This window comes from Antennarius striatus, chromosome 21, assembly GCF_040054535.1.
Source record: "Antennarius striatus isolate MH-2024 chromosome 21, ASM4005453v1, whole genome shotgun sequence".
Taxonomy (NCBI): domain Eukaryota; kingdom Metazoa; phylum Chordata; class Actinopteri; order Lophiiformes; family Antennariidae; genus Antennarius; species Antennarius striatus.
In genome coordinates, this window is record NC_090796.1 from 1,202,613 (window position 1) to 1,228,663 (window position 26,051).

General features: G+C 42.1%; 1 protein-coding gene across 1 annotated transcript in view; it reads right to left on the minus strand.

Moving 5' to 3' along the window:
* Positions 1-265: 265 nt before the first annotated feature.
* The window catches only part of dnah9 (dynein, axonemal, heavy chain 9), a 141,666-nt gene continuing 115,880 nt past the window's right edge, over positions 266-26,051 (minus strand). The window contains exons 68-78 of the mRNA XM_068304950.1: positions 24,319-24,512; positions 22,268-22,416; positions 19,327-19,454; positions 15,275-15,502; positions 12,330-12,521; positions 11,980-12,171; positions 9,068-9,238; positions 6,389-6,571; positions 2,803-3,056; positions 2,520-2,655; positions 266-1,125 (exon numbers count right to left, since the gene is read on the minus strand). Of these exons, the coding sequence (XP_068161051.1) occupies positions 898-1,125; positions 2,520-2,655; positions 2,803-3,056; positions 6,389-6,571; positions 9,068-9,238; positions 11,980-12,171; positions 12,330-12,521; positions 15,275-15,502; positions 19,327-19,454; positions 22,268-22,416; positions 24,319-24,512 (2,055 nt within the window). The 3' untranslated portion in view covers positions 266-897. The remainder of the gene's footprint in view (positions 1,126-2,519; positions 2,656-2,802; positions 3,057-6,388; positions 6,572-9,067; positions 9,239-11,979; positions 12,172-12,329; positions 12,522-15,274; positions 15,503-19,326; positions 19,455-22,267; positions 22,417-24,318; positions 24,513-26,051) is intronic.

A 26,051-nucleotide genomic window follows, 5' to 3' on the forward strand; every position in this document is an offset into this window, starting at 1 on the left:
AGCTGTTGGTTCCTGTAATTACAGTATTTTCCGCACTATAAGGCGCACATACTAGCCTTTAATTTTATCAAAAACCAACAGTTTGCCTTATATATGAAAAATATATAAGGCCATTCATTGAAGGTGCACCAAATATTGCAGAAAATAGTATAACCTGAGTCTATGGAGGATTTCTGCTCTCTGTTTGCTTTGGTTTAAGTCATCTACATAAAATTCAGAATAAAATTATAAGACGAGGAGAAACATCCTTTATTTATCCCCTGAGAGAAATTATTTTTCCACTCTTTGTTTTGCTATTTTCACACATTAATATATGTACAGGCCCCTGCACACACACACACACACACACACACACACACAAAGGAGCCTGTAGGCATGCAGATAGGGAGAGGGTGATGGTAGAGCGGTGGGCAGCCTAGTCGTGGGACGCCCAAAGAACAAGTTTTTGGAGGATGCTGCCTTGCTCAAGGGCGCCTCAGCAGTGCTCCAGAGGTGAACTGGCACCTCTCCACTGCCAGGTCACACTCCAAACTTTGGGATCCACGTGGGTCTTGAGCCGGCCACCCTCCGGTCACCGGCCCAAGACTTAGTAGACTGAACTACTGCCGCCCTAAAGCATGACTGCATCAAAAACAAATGAAACATTACACTTCATGTCTCCGGTTCACTCAGGATTACATGGTCTTTGGAAATTGTTAATAAATCCCAGAGGAAGAACATTTACTAAACAGTTAATGGTAGAAATCAGGAGCCAAGTAAGTAGTTAGTAGAACCCTGAGTGGAACACACCTTTAATTTATGAACATTCATTGGAGTTTATAGTCATTAATTACATTGACTTGATTGTTTGGACCAATCCTGATCCGGCTCGTCACACAAAGAAGGCTTAAGCTGTTTCTAGGTTTGCAGAAGTAAAGCTACCCCAGCTAGAGTCCACCTGGAGGGACTCTCTTTGGTCTTCAGGTTGAAGGTCCAGACGTAGGTCGGCCCCCGCTGGCGGGTCTTATAGACGGGACATTGGTACACGTTCCTCATCTCCTGTTTGTCCACAGGAATGGCCCTGATGAAGATGACCGGCATGGCTGGGGTGAGCTCCTTCAGGCGAGCGTCGACAATCATCCCAGTCTGTAAAAAAAACAGTTTAGAGAGTAAAGGAGAGCATTTAATAATGTGCTTCCATAGCAGGAAAAAAATACAATAAAGAAATACAGATGTTTGACTTATCTCAGCTGGCACACTCGATGTGAGTTTTTAGAGCACATTATTGTGGTTCCCTTGAAGTGCAGTCAAAGTCACCAGAGTCTGAATCAAAGTCAAGCAGCCTTAGAATGCACACTTTCAACAGCGTGAAACAGAGTGGTCTGTCTCATTAATTAATCCTCCTACACTTAGCGCCTGACAAACACAAGTTTCACCATGAATGCACAGTGACTTTCAGGAAAGAATGTAAATCCTGATGACTTTGGAAAGCTGAGAGGAGAAAGCCTTAATATCATCGGCGTAAGCTATAAAACTTTAAAGAGGTGTTAAATACCAATAACTTTATATCTGTCTGGGAAAATACAAATGATGGGTATCTTGGGGTTCATTGAGACTTAATATCATTTCATATAGTGGTACTAGATACATGTTACTATTGCAGAAGAACTCTATAATATTTAATGTTCAGAGAAAGTTACATAAACACAAACTTCCTCTAATTAATGTAGAATTGTATCATATCTACAAGATATTGATATTAAACATGATTAATTCTTATATTAATTATTAATTCATTATTAATTATTATTATTATTAATTTGTATTATTATGTATTTAATTATTATTATTTATTAATTATTGTTTATTATTATTTACCATTATTATTCTTTCTTTCTTTGTCGATAGTTTTATCCCAGACAATGATGCAGCACTAGAAGATTAGGACACAAAGAGAGGAGGAGGAAAAGCTGAGGGAAAGTGGAGAACCTGTCCATCCACCTTTCTATTTGCTTGGATTTCCAACTTTAATGAAGAAAAAAGGAACCAGTTCTCTAAAGGGAGTGATTTAAGTGGTCAAGTGCACACTCGGCACATTCTCTAATTAAGAAGTCTGCAGGGAAGCTCCTTGAAAGCTGGTTGCACATACAGTAGCTGCATGTATGTGGATAGATGGAGCCCAGGGAGGCTGCGTAATGCGGAGAGAGTCGAGTGCAAACTGGATGAGCAGCGGAAAATCAAGCTACCAAGGGAAGGTGCCGGTCTACCAGGGGTAAAATGTCCAAGTTACTTTACTTGACTCTGTTTAAAAACTGCATTTTGAACTTGGCTCACCTTATGTTCACACAAAGGCTTATTATCTGTCAATGAAAGCCGTGTGTTAAGCGTGGTTTATGTGTTAGCGTGTTCTTTGAATTAAAGTGTGGAGCTCTTGATTTGATCCACACCTCCCCTGGAGACTAAATGTCAGAGTCAGCTGTTTGCTACCTCTGTCACAGTCACCCCCCCCCCCCGTAGAAATCAATGGGTAACTCGTGTACCTGCGTGTCCCAGCGTGCCCCCTCCATGTACAGCCCGTGAACGTAGGCCCCTTCACGGGGCGGGACGCTGAAGTCCTCACGGTTCTTCTTGGTGACGTCACATTGAAGGCACATGCGGTCCAGAGGCCACTCGTTCCTGACACCCAGGGACAGGGACACAGTCACAGAGGTCTCCATCACAGGAACCTTCAGGTCCCATCACACACACACACACACACACACACACACACACACACACACACACACACACACACACACACACACACACACACACCGGCCTTACCTGCGAGCCATCGCCTGCATGATGGCTGTGAGGAAGGACTGGGGGTTGAAGAAGCCGGCCAGCCACACGACAGAAGGTAGCATGAAGTCTCCTGACCAGACCTCCAGCTCCTTGATCCTGGCCAGCAGGTCTGTGAACCACAGGGTCAGGCCAGACATGTAGGGGTAGGCCAGCTTGGTCCAGCTGTCTGGAACCACGTCCAGAAAGATAGAGTTCTGAAGGTTCTCCATATCACTGGTCATCGTAAGTTCTCCCTGGAACGCAGGACGAAATTCAATGTCCAACAGATTTTTAATACAATTCTGCAATGAAATTCACATTCATGGCCTCCATAGAGAACCGATTTTAGTCTGTGTGTTGGCAGAATTACTAAAAACTTTCAGAACACAGTTTGGTGACATTTCTGGAGAAGATGAACTTCTTGGAGAATATTATGTATATTCCTGTGCATACTGAAGAAGAAGAAGAATATTATACTTTATTCATCCCCTTAATCCCCTTTTCCTCTCTTTTTATATTTTTACACATGTAGGTATGCATACTCTAACACACACACACACACACACACACACACACACACACACACACACACACACACACACACACACACACACACACACACACACACACACACACAAGGGGATTGCAGGCATGCAAAGTAGAGGATGATGGCGGAGCAGCAGGCAGCTCCTTTCTGGTGCCCCAATGAGCAGCTTGTTCACGGACAGTGCCTTGCTCAAGGGTAAGTGCTCAGGAGGTGAACTGGCACCCTGAGGGCCCCAGCCTGAGAGCTAGTAGAGTTACTGGTGTCCCTAAACTGGTAAGTCACTCTCATTTGTCTTTGTCGATGCTCTTTATATGATATTACGTTCACTTTGAGGGCGGCACGGTGGTGCAGTTTGCATGTTATGCATTGATTGTAGGTGTGTGTGTGTGTATGCGTGTGTGTGCATGTTAGGCCGTGTATATACTATGTGGCTCCTCGGTGCACTGACATTGCGCCCCGAGTTCACCCTGCCTCACACCCCCCGTCAACACTGGGATGGACTCCAGCGACCCTGTAACCCCAGATAGCAGATGAAAAGGGTACTGACGATGAATGAATGTATTAATTTAACACAATTAATGTATTGTGTCTTATTCTAGATAATTTCCAGCTCTCTTCACACACCAGATTACCAGAGGTCATCAGAGAACACTCTGAATGTGGTTTGTAAAGCTGAGAACAGCACAGACCTTCTCCCATGTCCCAGAATATCCAAACCAGCTACGGGAGAGAGGCGGGGTACAGCCTGGACCAGACACCAACGCCACTCTCCATCCAGAAATCATATTCAAATGTAACTAATCTATTACACTTATTGTAATTAGAGATTACCTGTGAGTGCTTCAGGATGCAAGTTGGCTATCAGTGAAGTAAAAACCGCTCATTGAGTTGAGATGACTCTGGTGATGATTACAGGAAGAATGTTGATGCCAGTTGATGAGTGAATGTCGTACGTCTTCCAGTGTTTGTCGTACTTTGATGAAGAGGCTGTTGTATAATTTGTCTCTTATCCTCTTTCTGATCTGCATAACTATTATAATTAGGGCCCAGGATCGTCAGTGTTGACAGATGCGTCTGCTTCTGTTAAGAAAACTGTGAGTCGGTTTGTTCGCCTTCACCGCAGAAAGGTAACAAAGAATTCCGCGTGTCACTTCCTGTTTGTTACAGCTGATATAAAATGGAGTCGACACCTGTCGGCAACATGAGGTGTTAAATAGTAACAGGCCTCCAACGGGACTGATGTAAACATCCACATAACGCCAGATAAAGAAACACGCTGTAAAATAGCCGAGAGGAGACGTGCAAATGAAAACACTGGTGTCCTTCAGCGGCTGACACTGGAGCTGATGTACTGCTGATGTATAGATACCATATGTGATGGGCAGAACAATTTGTAAGGGGCGATAAGAGCGAGACTGATAAGATTCTGTAGATTAATCCACACCTATGTGCTCTCTGTGAACCTCTCACCTCAGCAAACGTTCTAAAAATAACCCCGATCTATCAGTTCAGCCCCAGCACCCCCCCGACACACCCCGGCACTGCGGAGCCGCCCGCTCTCACCGAGGCACTTCCTGTTTATTCCACTATAAAGACGAAATATGATTTCATTTGCTGGTACAATAGTCGACATGGCTTTTAAATCACTGAGGCGATTTATGGAGGCTTGTAGTATCAGGAGATCGAAGCCGCCGAACCCCGCCCCCTCTACTCTCTTCTGTTATGAACACACCGATCAGTCAGGCTTGACACACACACACACACACACACACACACACACACACACACACACACACACACACACACACACACACACACAGAACGTCTCATTTCTTTATGCAGGAAGATACTTGAGTCATGCTGAAATCTGGGCTTTTGACAAACTGCAGAGATAACGACTGAGTTATGCAGGACGACGTCAGAGTCGAACCAGCATAAATCATAGGTGTGTGTGTGTGTGTGTGTGTGTGTGTGTGTGTGTGTGTGTGACATGCCCATCCTAAATACCTCATTCACCTGTTGGTTGGGCTAAGATCCCACCTCTCCCTGAGACAATAAGCAGTCATATGTTAAGATTATGGGCTGGAACTTGATTGGGGCAGTCATATATCAGGAGTGGCTGGTCACCCCCTCCTGGGTGTAACCCCCCACCCCCCACCCCACCTTGTGGGGAGATGATTAAGGAAATTCCAGGGTAGCAAAAGGGAAAAAAGCCCCAATCAGAGAGGATTACTATTATTGGGGATTAAAATGACCCCGTGCCCCCAGATAATCTGTCATAGCTCCATTGTGAGATAACAGAGGATGTCTGTGATGGACATGGACCTCAGAGGGTCACAGGATGCACAGATTAAGGGAGGGAGACAAACAGAATGACATTGTGAGATGAAGTTTCCTGTAGTTGAATAGAAGACAGGAAGCAGAGCTGGAGGTGGAGGAAATGAAGAGATGGAAGTTCTCTGTGTGTGACCAGGATGGATCAGAGATGAGCTCATCAATCAAGGTGAGATGTTCTGGAGACAACGTTAGAGGGGGCAGACTGATGGTTTGGACACGTCCAGAGGAGAGAGGGTGTTGAGGATGGAGCTGCCAGGAAAGAGGGTAAGAGGAAGACCGCAGAGAAGGTGGATGGGTGTAGTGAGGAAGACATGAGGGCAGCTGGTGTTAGAGAGCAGGATGAAGAAGATAAGCTGAAATTGGAAAGGAAGAAGGAGAAGAATCTGATGGGAAAGTTGTTTTTGAAGACAGTTTTAGGTCTCAGGAAACTAATTGTCAGCTCCCTCTGGAGTTCATCACCAACTGTAGGAAAATAAACTACTGGAATGAACAGATCATAACGGCAGGAACACAAATGTAAATGAATCCAATTGACTTTTCCAAGACATTTCCCTCTCTAAACCCTCAAACACATTTAGGACTTTCTTTTTTGTAAATCACAAATTGAAGAAATTGTGAACCAGTGGTTTAGTATGAAATATAAAAAAAATCTTGTTATTTAGTGTACTTTATGTCACTTAATAAGCGCTCCAGTCTCCTCACCTTGAGTCCCAGGCTGAGTTCTCGGAGGGAACGTCTGATCTCCTGCGTCAGGAGGTTCATGCGCTCACATTCCTGCAGCGCCACCACCTGGTAGGGAGTTCTCTCCTCCGCCTTCCCCAGCAGCTCAGCCATGTTGAATTCCTCCGGGAGCTTCTCCATGATCTCCTCCAGCACTGCACGCACCTGATGATAAAAAACAAGAAGAAATAACAAAAGAATGGATTGATCAATCTTCCCTAACAGTTATAGACACGCAGAGGTGGAGAGAATAGCCACTGAAATGAACGACTCTGGACAGATTGGGGTTATCCGTGTCAGATAATCTCAGCACTGCCAATGCTGACATCCTGAGAAACTGTTTGATATAGACTTTCTATAAATATTCATGAGGATGTATTTTGCAAGGCAGCTCTTTGTTTTCAATAACAGTCTAATCCCTCCAGAAAATCAATGCTGACATCATATTTTTGTGGGCAAGTGATGAAAGCTAATGTCTGTGTCAACAGTTTCCCAAGGCAACAAGCATTAGCGATCTATCAACGGATTAGGTAGCGAGGTCATCATATCTATGGATTTTTCACTTCAGCTATCTGATCTGGGTTTGGCAGCTATTGAACGCCGTGAATACAAAGTGAACTTCTTTTGTGAGCTCTGCATAGCTGTCATGTGTACCGACAGCAGGACGCAGGGCCCACAGACACAAAGGTCACGCGTCATAACGTGTCAAGGAATGGAAACACGCTCGCGTGCGGGTTCAGACCTGTCACATGATTCATCAGCTTTTACCAGGAAACAAAGTCAATTTCAGGAAAGCATTTAAAGTTTATTTGTATTTCTTACATTAAAGTTTGTACTTGAGTAACCACTGGCTCACTGTATGTCAGTGTCAACCTCTCTCTCTCTCTCTCTCAAAAAAAAGCTCTGTTTGCTTTTAAATCAAAGCTAATGACTTCATTGTCTGCTATATTTAATAGTAGCTAAATTCTCTTTCTATTTATTTTTAAAAGGCCTTTATTAATTTAGTTTTTAGATTGAATTGAAAGGATTGTAAATATCTGTACCAGGACAGGAAGATGAACCAGGCTTTTTTTTTTTTTTTTTTACTAGACATTAGACTAAAATAGAGGCTTACCAATGTTTTCTTTTCTTTTTTTTTAAAATTTTTCAATTTCATTGATTAATTGAATTTCAGTGATTGTGTTTAGGAGACACAAAGGATCACAGGTGCACCAAGCAGAGTTTAAGAACCAGCATGTTTCTTCCCTTCATTCCAAAGCTGCATGGAGCAGGTAGAGAACTGAAGCAGGTTCCTCTGCCAACATCTGGGTGGAGGATGACCTTATTTATCTGCCTGTTTAGTTGTGTACACAACTTCTCAACAACGCCTTGATGAACCTGTGTGGACGGATCGATTTGGGGTGAGGAAGACTTGACTAGTTTATCTCTCAGACCTGAGTCAGGATGGAGGTCCAGGATTTTCTTCTCTACCAACAGTTTGATAATATTATGGTAATTTTATGAACTTTCCAAAAAATACTAAACTTTGACTGTCAATGATCATAATTCAATATATTCAGCCAATTAGTACTGATTATTTTTACTTTTATTACTATTATTATTTTTACTTATTTTTTTTATTTTTTTATTTTTAATTAAAAGAATTAAATATATTTAGCCAATTAGTAATTATTATTTTAACTGTTTTTATCAGATTTTTGCTACTTAAAGTGAAACTATTTGAATAATCACAGTGATTATGTTATACCTTCATTTTCAATTTGTTCTACTTTGTCTAGATAATAGTGTTACTATGTTATACTATGTTAATAACTATTTTATGTGAACAGGATTCGAGTTATTCTTTAAGTCACTGATGATATTTGTCCTGCGCACATGTTTTTGTATTGATGAAAATGCAGTAATCATTACTGACAGTGTTTTTATTCATGTTTATGAACCATGTGATCATTTATAAACATGTAAGGGAGCATTTCCTAAAAAAAACCTTTTAGAAGAGAACCAGTTAAAAGTCCCAGTTAAAATAAATGGCCAATATCACCCACATTTTTTTTTAATCTTGTCTCAATATTCAGAGAACCAAAACTCATATTTATATTAAAATAAATGCCAACCGTTGAACTTAAGGTGCAGACAAATGCACTCTGTGAAAGATTATCCCTTTCAGAGTGAAATAAGTTTTATTTCCACGCAGTGCTGATCCAGAAAAGACCATCCCTGAATTAAAATCTCCTTGTTGCTGTCAGAGAGTGATTCAGTTTGAGTCGAGTGAGCAGCGGTTCCACCTGTTGCCATCTTACATTTGAGACATGGCTCTAGCCTGGGATTTAGCAATAAAATGGTTTTTCAGTTTACAGAACTACTCAGGGTGTGTGTCAGGTGTGTGTGGGCTTTACTTCTCAAGTATCGAGTTTATACTGGAGATAGAATCAAGTCGAACTTTAACGCTGAAAAACAGAATGAAATGATGTTTTTGTTGAACTGTTTTAGAATTTCTTGAATTGACAGAAAATGAATCTGACAGTGTGAATGCATAATAATAAATAGTTAAATAACCACAATATGTCGTGATGTTAGAATCCAAGAATTGCGAGATAAAGAAAAATAATACAAAAATAGTCAAACATCAGAATCTCAGAATCGGGGTCTGATCTTTGGTACCTTTTCGTCACGTGTCGTCCCTCCACCCTCGCCGCTGCCCCCATCCCTGGGCTGCATCTCCAAGACGGTGCGAAAAAGCTTCTCGGACGTCTGCGTGAGGAAGCCGATCTCGGCGTTGGGGTGGAGGCCGTACAGGTAGGGCGACTCGGGGGGCAATGCGTCGTCAATGTACTGAAGCAGAGATGTCAGAACTGTGTTCAACCTTCTTCAGAAACGTGTACCATGTGGGGGCATTTACCATCTACTGGTCCATAATGAACATAAATATGCTTTTAAGTTAGCGCACATGAAAGTGGAAGTGGAAAAAGCTCCTTTTTGTGGAGCTTTTAAATAAAAACGCTCTTCAAATCATAATGTCCCATAGTTCTGATGGAAAATATATTGGCTTTCAATAAAGGAACACTTTGCAGTCCGCTTGTTTGCGTCCTCTGCTCTTGCTGGCGAACTTCTGCTGAATGCACACACCTGTGCATCGGCCAAGTAGCAGTAAAAGAGCAAAATCACCATCTCTTTTTGTGCTAATTTGGCCTCTATCTTCTACATATACGGTTTGCTTCAAGTGTTTTAAGGAAGGGCCAAGGTGAGCAGCATCCACACCGAGGGGGAAATTAAATACAAGCCGTAGTCCCCCACTCCTTCTGCCTCCCCAAGGACCACATGAGGCAATCCTGGATCTCTGAAAGAACAGTTTTGGAACTACTTTTTCTTTTTTTTCATAGAAATGTTGTTCGGTTGCAGTTTTTCTTCGGGGACACGAGTGAAGATGTTTCCTCCTCTCATAAAGTACAGCCTAGAGCCGTCTGGGTGTCCAAGTGTTCTATAACCAAGTCAGGCTCATGATCATTAGTGCTGATCAAACAGTATATAAAGCTGTTATACAAGATGTTTATTCCAAACTTTTTAATTGTTACTACGCAAAGAGGTAAAGCCAAAGTCATTTGTGCATCTTCACAAAATAGATGGTGTTGGATGCTTGCTGACACAACCACTTAAAGAAACATCCAGGAATTAGGTCTATATTTAATGATTCTGCAGCTCCAGAGCCAAAGTCAGCTCAGGAAGTTGTCTGCTCATCAAGTACACGCAGAACGATGGTTAGAGTACTTAAACCCAATACACACTAGATCCTATGATGCAACGAGTCGTCCACATGAAGGGATCATTGTTGTTCCTCAAACTGGTTAAACGTACAAACGAAGTGGGGTCTGTTAAGGTTTAAAAATGTAAAAAAAATGTTCCAGTATCTTTAGATCAACCTAAAATTTGATTGACTCTTTCTAGACCAAAGATCCATCTCTACATATTTTACCAAAACTCATTGACAATTATTCCAGATGACTTGAAGACAAAGCAAAGACACGCAAGCAGTCATGATGTCACGATCTCCGCTGACACCCAATGGATGGAGTGTTTTGAAAATACTGGGAGCATAATATAGTAGTACCTCAAGGTATTTAAATCGTGGTTGAGCTCGTACGTCAAACAACTCATGTCTCAAATTAATTCTCCCCATTTAAAATAACTAAAATTGTTTTAATCCATTCCAGCCTTGTTATAAAGCTGCAAACCACCTAAATTATGGAAATTTTTTTATCAACTAATAAACATGCAGATTTTACCTGTGCATAATTAATTATATATAAGTTAATTAAACAATGATTTTTTTGTCTTGTCTGCATGTATTCTTATAGTTTAACCTCATAAAAGGGGGTCGACCTTTTATGAGATCAATGCTTATTTTAGTCCTGCAGCAAAATCTTTCGTAAATTTTAATTATTAAAATTTCATTAAACAATGATAAAGTAAGAAAAGAAATGCACCAGTCATGAGAACACACAGGCTACATTTTACTCCACAAACATGAATGGAAAATTGGTCTCACTGATGTTGTATCCATCCGCCAACACGTGGTAAAGAACGAGATCCGGTCTCACTGACGTTGTATCCATCCACCGACACATGGTAAAGAACGAGATCCGGTCTCACCGATGTTTTATCCATCCACCAACACGTGGTAAAGAACGAGATCCGGTCTCACTGACGTTGTATCCATCCACCGACACGTGGTAAAGAACGAGATCCGGTCTCACCGATGTCGTATCCATCCACCGACACATGGTAAAGAACGAGATCCGGTCTCACCGATGTTTTATCCATCCACCAACACGTGGTAAAGAACGAGATCCGGTCTCACTGACGTTGTATCCATCCACCAACACATGGTAAAGAACGAGATCCGGTCTCACTGACGTTGTATCCATCCGCCAACAAGTGGTAAAGAACGAGATGCAGTCTCACTGACGTTGTATCCATCCGCCAACAGGTGGTAAAGAACGAGATCCGGTCTCACTGATGTATCCAACTAGCGTTGGTGTCCCGAGGCATAGCTCGAATATTGGAGTTTTCCCGTATAGGAAACAAAAATATGGACATCATGACGACTCGTATCTTAAAAACCCCATATTTCCAGTCACTTATATCTCAAGTTACTACTGTAATGGACTAATAACCCCCCCCCCCCCCCCCCGCAAAAAACTACAGTTAATCAGATCCTTATGTAGACCATGACCTGAACCTGGGAGGGGGTTGGTCTGTATGTGGTGCTGCTAATGTAGATTCAAATAAGTTGCAAACAAAGATTAAAGCATAAAGTATAAATTAAAATGGATCTGCCATAATGGAAAATCCTATATTGTTGACAAGGACAATCCCATTATTCCAAATACTAATGACTAATGACTTCCACACAGTAAAAACGTGTTTGTTCACCTGTTCCTCACGGGTTCACGTTTCAGACTCTGTGATAAACACTGGTCACAGAGTTCATTTGGACACCGACTGGAAACAATTTTCTGGTTGTCAGATTTTACTGACGGTGCCGCTGATGGAGGTTTGTTCTGGTCTGTCCTCACCTGGTGGTAGCTGTTGTAGTCCATGTTTCCAGGCAGGGGGAAGCCAGGAGCCAGGTACAGCTCCCCCTCCATCATCTCGGGCTTGACATATTCCTCCAAATAGGTCCGACACAGACGACGGTCCCAGTCGTCCGTGATGTGACCCCCATACATGATCTCACCGAACAAGTAGCGCAGGTCGTCAAACGGCACCTGGGAGTTTGGGACAGGGGTGATTCAGCTTTGGCTGGACGGGGGGGCCCGTGGTGTTTAACTGAGGTCGCATGTGTTCAGATTTTCAATTTAGATCACAAAAAGTACCTTTGTACGTTTTTTTCACGAGAATAAAAGCGGAATAGAAACGCCTCTACCTTGGGATTGGCTTCCAGGTAGTTGTAGAGCACATTGATAGAGATGGTGAGATCACCGGTGTTAAAAGGGTATGATCTGTTCCAGCCCTGGGGGCCAAACTTCCTCCTCTCTGCCACCACAGCGTGGAAGTAGCACAGGGCAAACAGGATGCTCTTGAACTCATTCTCCCGTGCGCACATTTCCAGGGTATCCTGGGAAAAAACAAAACAATTTGTGAGGCGTTAAAAGACATTCACTCTTCTCCCGAACCCTACGTTAAGGGTGTGTTAACACGTCACAACGTCACTAGAAGAATAAACTGGACAGGCAGCCTCGTGATCGGTGTTATTTAGTCAGTGACGGACAAACAATGAGATGACAATAAGACTGACAATTAGTTTCCTTTTAATCGTCACGACTTGTCAGAGCATTTCAGCCTCTAACTGTCCCGGACTCATTAATCCAGACAGGCATATAACAATTGGATGTAAATGGCATTGTAATCTCTGGGGGTATAGGGGCAGTTAAATAAGCATGTCAATAACACCTATGGAAACAAAGAAGGCTCAATTCTCTTTATTCAAGCATGTGTCATGTTGAGTGATGATGAAACCCTTTCTCTACCCCTGGTTTGGTGCCCTGGGGAGCTGACTTCTGTAGGGAGCATGGGTATAGTGAAGACTGACGACCACACACACACACACACACATGCATACAGTACACACACCCTCTGGGAGATTAGTTAATATTCTGCACACTGCTCTTCTCCTCAACACAGCTGAAAGAGATGCGTAGCCTCCCTATTCACGGACAAAGAGAAAGGCCATGCAGTCAGACTGCACCCAGGACGAACACACACACACACACACACACACACACACACACACACACACACACACACACACACACACACACACACACACACATATATGCATGTATAACAGAAAAACACATCAGTGCCTCAAACAGATAAAAGGTTAAGAATATCATCGGGGTTTACGTGAGTATAAATGAGTGGAAAATTACAACGATAACCTGAATCGATCACTTCCAACAAACAGCATAAGTGCAAATCCATAACAGCCCATTTTATAGCAGAAGTATAAAAGCTTTATCTCTTTAAAAACCTGAAACTTTCCACCAGACGTCAAATTTAACCCACTCAGACCCGTCTCACAGGCGACTGGGAACAGAAAAAGGCGATGTAGTCGTGTGATTCTCGCTGTGAAAAGGTCAGGAAGAAATAAACCGTCATTTTTCTGGCTTAGCCTGGGTTTTCTCCATGCAGGGGGGCTATTACTGAGAGTTAGCCTTACATTGATTAGCTTTCACTGAGTACCGATGACTAGAAAATTCCTCCGTCCTTACCGCGGTAGACCTCCCTGCGGTTCTACCTACGGCAGGCTTACAGGTACGTTACACTTATCAGGCAGATAGACATCGGCAAACTAAGGATCATGGATATGGACTGGGGGGGGGCTGAGCACTCAGGTAATGGTGTGGAGGAGGATGCATTGGCAGGGAAGCAGTGAGGTAAAGCTGAGATAGAGAGGAGAGGCGATAAGAGAAAAGACAGGTCTCTGCTGTGGTCCCCCCCCCTGTGTAACACCGTCCCCCTGCAGAATGGAACCACGCTAACCTGTAATAGTATGTGGAAGATTCACACATCCTTCAATGAATGGCCTGTTTTAAAACGGTTTTATTCATATCAGGCACACTGGATTATAAGGCTCACTGTCGAGAGGCTTTCAGCTGCGCCTTTTAGTGCGGAAAATACTGTCAGTGTCAGTAACTGAAAAACTACGAAAGAAGCCCTAGAACTGGAATAATACCGATTATTTCCCACCTTTCAGATCATGTGTGTTTCATATAAGAATATGCATTTTTGGATCAACTTTTTGCCGAATACAGCAGCACCTTGAGATACGAGCTGCTCAACATCCACGTTTTTTGAGAGAGGAGCCGTTGTGTTGTCCATATTTTTGTTTAAATTAAGAGGAATATCTAAAACACAAGCCGTGCTTTGGACACCTCCATGTGTTGGTGGATGGATACAGCATCAGATGAGACCGGATCTCATTCTTTCCCACGTGTTGGCGGATGGATACATCAGCTGATGTTGTATCTTGTTCTGATTGGTGGGGTTAAAACGTAGCTCGTGTGTTCTTGTGACTTTTTTGTTTATTTTTATTCTTTACTATTGTTCATGTAACTCATACATAATTAATTATGCACAGGTAAAGTATGGATGTCTATTAGTTGATAAGAAAATGTTATTTTAAGGAGCTTTTTTACTAAGGCTGGAACGGATTAAAATGATTTTAGTTGTATTAAATGGGGAAAATTTGTTTGACTTCTGAGTTCAGCCACAGAACGGATTAAACCCGTATCTCGAGGTACTACTGTAATACAAAGTACACGCTCAGGTAGTGATGCATTTCTTTAGACAGCTATGCTTGGTTGACAATAGCTGGTGGAGCAGCAGCTGTCAGGAAGGGGCTGCTTTTCTGACGAGGAGCTAAAAAGAGCGCTGCAGGGGGAGGGAAGGGAATAATGTGTTCTGTCGTGAGCATGTCAGCAGCATGTGTGTGCTAACACTCCTCTTCCAGAAGGGGAAATCAAAAGTCCATCAGTGGTTTACTCTTTGCTCCTCGATAAAGACGTCTGCCAGCGGAGTAAACAGAGTTAATGAGAAATACCAGAGAAAAGCCAAAGACTGACGTTACAGACGTCAGAGTGAGCTGATGATGCTGGAAAGATCTGCAGCGATGGGGGGGCCGGGGGAGTCAAGCTATTAGTCACATTAAACATCAGATTAAAAAAAGTTTTGAGAAAACTGATGAGTTCAGCTATAACTACACATTTGCACTGAGGTGTTCTTTATTTAGTAGGAGCTACAATATGTGTGTATATACATGAATTAAAGTCGTAAATAATTTAGCACTCTCCTGACACTCCGCGTTACCTGGTTGAAGTTGTCCAGGGCCTTGTGCAGGTTGGCGTGCATCCCGGTCGGGGGTTCGTTGGTGATCTTGATGGAGTTCTCCAGGATGCCCTGAGGGATGATGTGACCCTCGGGGGTGGAGGAGGGCTCGGCGCTGACAAACACCCTGAAGTCGGCGTGGCTTCCCTCTGCATGCTGCTCCAGCAGCTTCTCTAGAGAACTCAGCCAGCGAGCCACCAGGTGGATGTTCTGCAGGTAGAGGAGCAGCAAGCAGAAGACTAACGTGGGTAGAAGGTTCTTACTGATCTCATTTAGTGGAGTGTGTGGAATGAGTCCATTATGGTGGACTGAGGGACTCCTCCTGACTTCACATCTACATACATGGAGCTGCATGGGTCATTTTTTAGTCATGTTCTTTTAAGAATGAGTTGGGGACACCTTTGGGAAATAAATTCTCCACTTGAAGTATAGAGCTTTATACCGACCTGGAAAATGTGTCATGTATAACAGATAATAGCTTAATGCAATATTTATAATATGTTTATAATTATAATTATATTATAATAATTTATGATTATAATAATTATAAATATTAGTTATATTTTTGGCTTTTATTATTATTATTTATTATTTTATATATTCATTTTCCTTTTTGCTCTTTGTCATTATAAACCTAAATTATAATTTATAATTATAACTGTAATTTAGGTTTGTAATGACAAAGAGCAAAAAGGATGAATTAAAGTGTTACACATTCCGTCCTCTCCGTGACGGTGCTGTGACACTAAATTAAACGGTACATATTATTTGAAAGCCGCTTCCAGGTTACATTAACAGAGCGTTCTCTGGCGGAGCTTCAGTCTGACTTTTCTGCATATTCATCCGTCAGTGGAGCTGACTTGTACGATCACATCAGCCTGGATGAGCTCAATTTTCCATCTCAACTGTCCCGACACTTACAGGATATCTGGTGAATGATAAGGAGTCAGCCGAGCCCCCCCAGATCTCACCGTGCAGCCCTAACCCATTCCCTAAATCTAATTACAGCACTAATAACTGCAGTCATTAATTCATAAGCCTCTTTACTTTCTCATTTCCATTTGATGTCCGTATTTAATCTCCTTCATGATGGTTGAAGTTACGCCTCTTTCCAAATGACGGGACATGACAGGGAGCGCGACGTCAAGGCGAGTCGAAGAGAAAGGAGAAAAGTTTTACGTTGTGTCTGAGAGAAGTCTACAAGGGAAGGAGATAAGTGAGTCTCCTCTCTGTGCTGCAGAGAATAATGAACGGTTCACAAATTAAAAGCCTAAATCCAGGCTCTGTCTCATCAGCACCACCTGTCTTCTTCTCCTCCTGACATGTAAATAGTTTGGCAATAAAGGGAGCCAACAGAAGAAGTGAGAGCCTCGCCACAGAACTCGTCACTGTAATGAAACCATTCATCCTCCAGCTGCAGGGGGAGACGGGGATGGGATGGGGGGGGGGACGGACGGACCAGACAGACAAACAAACAAGAAGACGTCGAAGTCACTGCGTTGTGGCTTTTTAATTAACTTTCAGGTGTGTGTCCCCCCCCCCCAACGTCCCCTTCATAAGGCCCCCAGCCCCCGTGATGCTGCGCTGATGCTGCATCACACACACACCCATTTACATAATAATAAAGAATCTGAAAACCATTAGAAAACACCACTGGCAAGGTCCATGATGCATTGCTATCAAACACAACCGGAGGCAAACGGTGATGACACACACACACACACACACACACACACACACACACACACACACACACACACACACACACACACACACACACACACACACACACACACACACACACACACACACACACACACACACACACACACACACACACACACACAAATCTGTTATTGTGAACAGGTTGAACAGAGAAGTATGGATGTCAAGAAAACAACCAAGGTAAAAAGTTATTTTAGATTTCTAGGGTTTGGTCGAGTGAACATCACATAAGTCCAGTTCTTTTTGTCCTAATATAACTTTAATTTAATTTAATTTAATTTAATTTAATTTAATTTAATTTAATTTAATTTAATTTAATTTAATAATAACTGACAGTTATTATTGTGAGAGGCTTTCACCACACAGTAGTACCTCAAGATACAAGCTGCGTGAGTTATTTGAGATACGAGCCGTCCCTCTGGACATATTTTTGTTTGACATCTTAGCAAAATTGGAGATACGAGTCGTGCTTCGGCACACCACCTCTAGCTGGCGGATGGATCCAGTATCGGTGAGACCGGATCTCGTTCTTTACCACGTGTTGGCAGATGGATATGTAACTTTTGCATTTCTATTCATATTTTATAATTGTTTATGTAACTTGTATATAATTTATTATACACAGGTAAAGTCCGCATGTCCACTGGTTGATAAAAACATGTATTACAATTTTTGAACGGATTAAAATGATTTTAGTCATTTTAATCCGTTGTTTGATTTTCGGGCTCAGTCACAGAACGGATTAAACTCTTATCTTGAGGTACGACTGTACGTTAAACAGAAGTGCAGAGAGGCCAAACAGAATATAGATCAGCCAAAATGTTTATCCTCCACAGAAAAACAGGAAAAAAATTCCCCAGTAGCCCGTCTGTTTGCTTTCATTCTGTTTCAGCTGAGCTGACAGTTCCGATATTCCTGCATTGTGACCATGTATCATTGACATTGTGTGAACCCAGTCTGCAATGAGGGCTCTCTTCTTTCTTTTCTGCTCTAAAATACCACCAATATTGTTGTACACCTTTACAAAAAACGTTTGGAAATTAATATTTTCTATAATTAATTGTAAGTCACATCTGTTTTAAAATGCGTTGCTTTTACTTCTATTCCAGTCAAAACTAATTTTGGTCAAAATCACGAATGTTTTTTTTCCAGATGTTGTCCCAAAATGTAAATGCAGATGTTATTTATGGGTCAAGAACAGATGTAAACGGATACAGGAACCCAGTCTGACTTGAAGACCTACAGTAAAGACAGAACTAGATTCAGATCACAGCCAGCTGATGGAAATACAATGGAATTGTGAAATATGACTTCCAAAATTAAAAATACCAGCAAACTTCAAACTAATCCTCAAAAGGGTGGCTAGCTGAGATGAGAAGATGTGGGAGGGGGGACAGGCAGCAGGTTTCTCTGCGAGGTGGGAGGACGTGAGCAGTGATGAGAGGGTGGAAGGGTTTGAGAAAATAATCAGACTAAAGTATAAATGAAACACGTTGGAATGATGTGGGAGGAATAATAGAGACAGGAGATACCGTCCCCCCCCCTCAGCGCCAGAGGGTTTGGCAGGCAAACAACCGCCGATGACAAAGCAGGTGGGTGGTGTGTTGCCGGGGGGACAAGGCCCTTCTTAAGCCAATCGATCCAGATTCTTATGCAAAGGTAATTAAACAAATGCTTGTCTCTGCTATCCTTGGTCTGCAGAATGTGAGGCGACGGCGCCCCAGTCTCCGTTTTAACTTCTACCAGCTGTGTGAATTACAAGAAAAGGGTGTCCCGCAGTGCCTGGTCTGCAGTACGCACCCGTCGATACTTCCCATTAGAATTCTACCAAGGTTTCCACTTAAAATGCAAACAGAAGCTCTCCCCTCCGGATAAGAAGGGAACAAACAGCGCAGCTGTAGATATTGTACTGTAAAATGCTGCGCCCCCTTTCAGGTAGGAATTTGCAAAGAAAATTAAACTCACTTTTCCATGCAGATAAAACCTGTGAGGAAAATAAACATCCCATTGGGCATGCAATGAAAAATAATGTGTAGATATACCTCATTCACAGGCCAATCCACCTAAAACTGCATTGATGTGTTGCCTTTTAAATTATATTTTTTATCATTTGACACCTTTTGTGAGATTTAACTTGACTCAAATTCAGAATGTTTGAATTTTATCTTTCAGGCTAATAACACGATGCTTTCATTAGAGATAAATCGGCTGTTCTGTGTAGGATCTGTATGTAGATATGAGGAGATTAAACGCGTCAGTGGTGTGTTTTCTCTCTTCACCTGAGTGGGATGTGAATGCTGGCGTCGTACCTGTAATATGACCCAGTGGCCATTCTTGGCTGCCAAATCGAGCGCTTGTTCAGCGACGACCTCCTGACCCTGACCCAGAGAAACATTGTGGAAGTTCTTGTTGTCGAATGTGAAGCCCAGCTTCTTCCCTGAAAGGAAACGCGTGGTTTAACACTCTGAATAAAGATGTCTTCACACAAACATTACAGCCGTCTGAACCCGGGGAGAGTCAGACTGTCAGATCAACCATCCTTTATTCTACAGGTTCAGTTGTGGCTTTGTGCAGGTTGCTCCATACTGAAAGGAAAAATGAGAATTAACTGGTGGTAAAATGCTTGACATCATGAAAAGAAACAGGTACAAGCTTGATTTGGTGGTTCAGAGGTTTTTGCAGAAGTTCTACCTTTGTTTTCTTTTCTTTTGATGATCATTTATTTAACGATATATTCTGAGGCGTTTTGCCTCGACTGTGTGACAGCGACAGCTGGAGAGACCCGAGAGGAGACAACTGCAGCATCTGCTGCTACAGGAATATACAGTACAGTGGTACCGCTACTGAAGAATGTCTCTAAACGTTCTACTTACGGAACGCCTCAACAGGAAAATATTACCTTTAGTTATGAAAGAAATTTCGAGTTACGAAAGGTTAAAAATACAGTTTGGGCTGATGCTCGCAGCTCCCACAGGTTCCTGAATGCAACATTCTCATAGCTGCTCTGCCATTGGCTACTACCTAGCATACTGGCATCCCATTGGCTAAGAGGACCTCTGTGTGGGGCTAGATAGGTGTCTATGTAGCGTCCTCCTCATTCGGCCCTCGACCCGTGAGGCGTTCTGATAGTTTTACGTAAATATATTAACTTTTACAGTATTCACTATGGACCCCAAGAAAGTGACGGAGAAAAGAGGAAAAGAAAAGACGGAGAAAAGAGTTTTTTTGTCCGTACAAACAAATCAAGAGATGATAGAAAAGCCTGAAAAAGGGATGCGTTTGGTTGATCTCTCCAAAGAATATGGCCGTAATGCATCTACAATCACCACGTTATTAAAACTAAAGGCAGTTTAAGGAGTTTAAGGCGTCGTGTGGGTGGTTGGAGAAGTTCAGAAGGAGGACTGGAATTCACTCTGTTGTTCATGGTGGGGCAAGAGGGCATGAACCAAGGAGGGCAAAAAACAATGAGGACAGCAGTTAAAAGGTAAATGACCATCATTATTATTCTTTATTCTGTTTTTTACGTTATACACAACTCTCATTTATTGTGTAATAATCTAATTGTAACATGTATTTGTTACATGTTTTGATGCATTTTTATGCTTTATAAAACATTTATGTCTGAATTTTGGGGGCTTGGAACGGATTAGGGGATTTACATGGAAAACACGCCTCTACTCACGAAATTTTCTACTTAAGTAATTTCTTCTGGAACCAGTTAATTTGGTAAGTGGAGGTACCACTGTATGATGGTTTCACACGATGACCTGCTCATGTGTAAGCAGAAGACAAAAGTTTTCCCTTTGTTGACTTGAACATATCAGTAAAACAGAAATGCTTACTGCGTCTGTCTGTTTCTGCATCTGGATCGACTGCTTAGCTGCTATAACACATCACTACAATAGAAATGAACACGCAGAGATGACTGAGATAACAACCCTCCCATGTAAGTCCCATTAACTAAACCACCTCGAGTCGAGCCTTTGTGATTTAGTTCAGACAATACAATTATTTCTATCTGTTTCATTAAATCCTCAAACCTGGCAGATAGTGAGGATTTTTTTTTTTCTCAGGGAAATTAGTCCCCTGGAGAGCATACAAAATCACATCACCTATCTAATGAAAATCTAATTGAAGCCTAATACCAGTGAGAAACCAATAGTCACAGCTATAATGGAAAAGCACATCTTTGTGGTGGGGCTTAATGTGTCTGCTGCCGCTCATCGTCCTGATGCTGTCTCCGCGGCGCTCTTCTGCTCGCTTACTTTTTAGCTTTGATGTGATTGACGAAGCTCAAAGCGAGGGTGTTGATAATCAATAATCACACCCCTCCCAGGCAGTTCCAGCAGGAGTACTCCCTCTTATGATAATAGGAGAGGATGATGGATTTAACACGGGGGCCAAAGGTCTGCCTGCAGCAGCTCTGAGGCTGATTTAACCACCTGCTGCTGCCTGGGATGCAAGAATTTGCAGAAATGGAACATTAGAATAAAATATTTTTAAAAAACATACATACAAAGAAACAATAGCTACTGTGTGTTCCAGAATGAAGGATGTATGGATTTGTATTTTCCGGAGGGGTTTTTAAGCAGACAGTGAACAGACATGAACTGTAAATCCATCACGATGATGAATTTACATTCAAAAATGTTCAGCGAGTCGATTATAATGGGAACGCCATGGAAATTTCTTTTGTTCCAGTTAAATGATACAATCACTGAAATCTGAATATTTCATAGAGCTGACTTCAAACGCCGACATGAATTATTTGGTGTTGAGCTGGAATCATGTCGTGTTTGTTCCAGGTGAGCTCAAAAAGCTTCTTTTTGGCACAAAAATTCAAGACCTCCTGCTGCCATCTGCGATATCCACACAAAGAATGTAAAATATGTTTTAAAGCAATGGCATTTATTTTCTGATGCCCCAAATGCACCAATGGAATCAACTCATATGTTCATGACCTTTATTCTAATCCCTTCAATCTACCCAATCTGTTGTGCGTTGGCAGCGATTGGCTGGTATCAGCGGAGACACTGGTTTCCTGGATGATCATATTCAGTAGGAATGAGAGTAGGATCCAGGTATGCAGGTATGCCTACGCTTAACTTCAATGAACTACCTCCATCCTGCACGTTGTGAATCCTCTGATAAAGGAATGAAAGATAAACTGGCAACAGGTGCTCAGAGAAAAGTCCAGAAGACACTCCCAGGCTGGATTTGACATCTTATCAGGGATGAAACCAGTATTACCATGTTTCTCCACATCCTTCAAAGGATCCACTCCAGGAGAGAGGATGAAGAACATGGGCGTGGCCGGACCCGACTCTTCAAAGGAGACAGCAAAGTCAAGAGATCTGCCAATCACGTACTTGCTCCCCAGTCTCTCCTCCACAAAGTCCCTGTGGGGAGAAGATGAGCCGACGTGATTTTAATATCTTTGAGTAACTTCAGTAGAGCAGTGAATCACACACACAGCTGCCTGTAGAAAATGTTCAAGTAGTTATGACTGTGTTGTCAGGGTCTGGATTACAGAGTTCATCCATAAAATATTATCATTTCCTCAGTTTTGTTGCATCACCAAGTAAAAATGTCACTAACCAATACGTTAGTCTGATATCATAGCCATAAACACAGTAAAGGGACATTTAAATATAGCATATGCTGTCCAACATGCATTATCATTATTATTATCATTTAATTCCATTTAGTCCTATTTTTAAAGATTAGAGAGCAGAAAAACATACAAAAGATAAAGGCCAAAGCAATATTTTGTTATATATACATTATTATTATATAACTGTCATAGGCCTGTGTTACTTATTATATATAAAAACCAGTGACATGGGTCGAGCTTCCTCTTCCTTCCTCAGCAGATGTTGGAATGGCAGCGTGGAAAAGAATATATAAAACCATAATGTTTAAATACAGCACGAAAAGAACGACAACCACAAATCTGTGCCAAAAACGTGTTTTCAATACTAATCAACTAAATATTCACGCAGCATGGAGACATTTTTATATTTACAAATGAGTTTTGTATCTGTCTTTATATCTGTACCAGTCCAGTATTTGTCAGGTTCTGTTAGATGTCATGTATTTTCTGTGTACATCTTTGCTGGGATGGTATTTGAAGGTAGACACGTTACATAACAGTTAGTTTAGTTTATTTCATTCAGTTATCCTGATGAGTGACACAAAATTACCGTGACTGAATTTGCTATAGTTTAGAATTGAACATTTAATTGTTTAAGCCTCTGATGTTGCTGTAACGTTGCTCACAACAGTATAAATGCATAAATTCAGTTGGGTGCGATTTTTCATTCATTCATCCATTCATCTTCATTAACCACTTCTGTTGTTGCGGTTGCTGGAGCCCATCCCAGTGTACTTGGGGTGTGAGGCAGGGTACACTCCGGGTGTGACGCCAGTGCCGCCAAGGCTATTTTATAATGACATTATTAAAATTGTTAAACAATAATGGGTTCACCAAATGTAATTAAAAAGAGGAATTATATAGAGGTCTACAATTTAACTCTGGTTTACCTCATCTCAACTGATAATACACGACCTGTTATGTGAAATACTACAGCAACTGGTCATGTGACCTCTGTTTACCTGGTCTCAGGTAACGCCTCATTCAGTCTGCTCTATCCAGATGTCATTGCTCAGTATAACAATAAATTAAGCAGAACTGTTTAACTGACATTCAACATAATTAGTGAGTGGCAGACAACCAACTCCTTTGTATCTCTCTGCTAAACTTGCTAACATGGCTAAACTTGCTAATTTTGTGTGGGTATCGGATGGATTTCTAGTGTATCATCTCATCAGAGCCTATGAGAGTGATGCTTCTTCTGTCCAAATCTGATGGAGATATTGAATAAAGTGAATTCAGTTTGTTGTTTTTTAACTTCACCAAAAGCTAAACTACTGAAATCTATTTATGCGATAACTTAAGATCAACATTTAGTTAAAAACACTCTCCTTTGAGACATATTTGTTTTCATGTTTGAAAAAAATCACATTAATTTGTAACATTTAATTTAATTTGTAACAGTACAATATGAGGTTGTGGCAGCAAAGTAACAAGGGAAAGGTTCTATTTGTTCTTACAGTCAAAATACAAAGTAAGTACACCTATAGTTGTAGGTACTATTTTCTTTTTCAATCTGTTTTTGTGTTTTAACACCCACATCAGACATCCGTGTGAGTACCAGGTGAAAAAGTGTTCCACATGTACGTTATAGCATTCAACAATGGAGGATTTGGGTTTTTCTGCTGAGCTGTTCCTCACGTCTCACCTGACGGCGTACGTCATGCGGTCCGGCCTCAGGGCCCTCATCATGCAAAGCCTCTGCAGTGAGCTTTTGCTCTTCCATTCCTGGGGGAATTTCTCCTTTTCCGGGCACTCAGACTCCACAAACTTCTTCCAGCGTTTGGCCGAGCCCTCGATGTCTCTGTCCAGGTTCCTGAACTCTTCCATGGAGCAGAGGGACTGGTGGTTGGAAGGAAAACATATTCATAAGGACATAAAGTGCTGCTATTCAGCGATCAGTGATGAACGTTAAAGTTTCTGAACACATCAGAAAAATTTCACAAAATAAGCAACTTTGTTTGCAAAATAAACCAAACAGGGGACTTATCTCTCCTCATGCCTTTGAGGACACCCACTCAAAGGGAAATGCTTGAGTAAACAGGATCCCTTTCCTAACGGGACGGTGGGGGGGACTGAGTCTATATGCGCCGCACAGCCAGCGAGGGCTTCATCGGACGCCCCGGATGACAGGCACCCCGTCCCACCCGCTGACAATTCCACACAGAGTCACCCCCAGCAGCTCCAAACCCTGACAGACGAACACCTCCAGCGTGGAGCCGTCAGCCGCGCTGCTCAAACCACCAGGCAGGTGCACAACTTTCCCAAAGCAGTTGTCTAAAGTGTTTCTGAGCGCATTTTCATTTCATCCAAATCGTTACAACTACAACTGGAAAGAACTTTTGCTTTTATAAACTAGGAGAGCTGAATATTGTGACAGGAAAGATGTAAAATGTAGAAAAGGGCTATGACTGGGAAATCATCTAATTGCCACCATGTACTGAAAAGATGACCCCTGCACCACTGCACCATATCTTACTGCGGTAAAACAAGAAACAATGACTGGTTTAATAGGAGAGATTTACACATGTCTGATTATTCTTCACAACAATGAAGCAAGAAAAGAGAGGGAATAAATGAGTGATGATAATAAATGGGTCGGATGACACGATCAACATGAACATCATGAGATCAAGTCATTACTTTTTTTAATTAGGGTAGCAGTAGCTCAGTCCACTTGGTCTGGGCTTGAGCACTGGAGGTCGGCCAGTGTGTGTGTGTGTATGTGCACACAGACACACACACACACACACACACACACACACACACACACACACACACACACACACACACACACACACACACACACACACACACGTATATAATGTATAAGAGTATATATAAGAGAGGAACAACATTTATCTATGGGGATCAGTCTAGTATAAAAGAAATTCAGCAATGGCATGCTTTCTGTTCTTATATAGGTAAGAACCTACAGATAAGAACACACAGCAGTACCCTGAAACATGAGACTGAGAACAGATCACTGTCATATCGTAGTCATGCAGAAGTGACATCGCTGTACCAAACACTGGTTGGCTTGGACTTTGGTGGCGGACTTTGTGGAGTGGTGCAAGCAAAACAAGCTCCAGCTGAACATCTCCAAGACTTAGAAGATGGTCCTGGATTTCTGTTGGACACCCTACTCTCCACAGCCAGTGGTCTTCAAGGACAGGGGAGGGAGGTGGTAGGAAACTACAAGTACCTGGGACTGCAGTTAGACAGCAAACTGGACTGGTCTACCAACTTTGTCAGTCTGAGCCTGGACTCTGTAGAGACAATTCTGGAGAGTAGGACCATGTCCAAAGCCAAGGCTATAATGAGTAACACCAGCCACCCCCTGCACACCACCTTCTCACAGCAGAGGAGCTCCATCAGGGA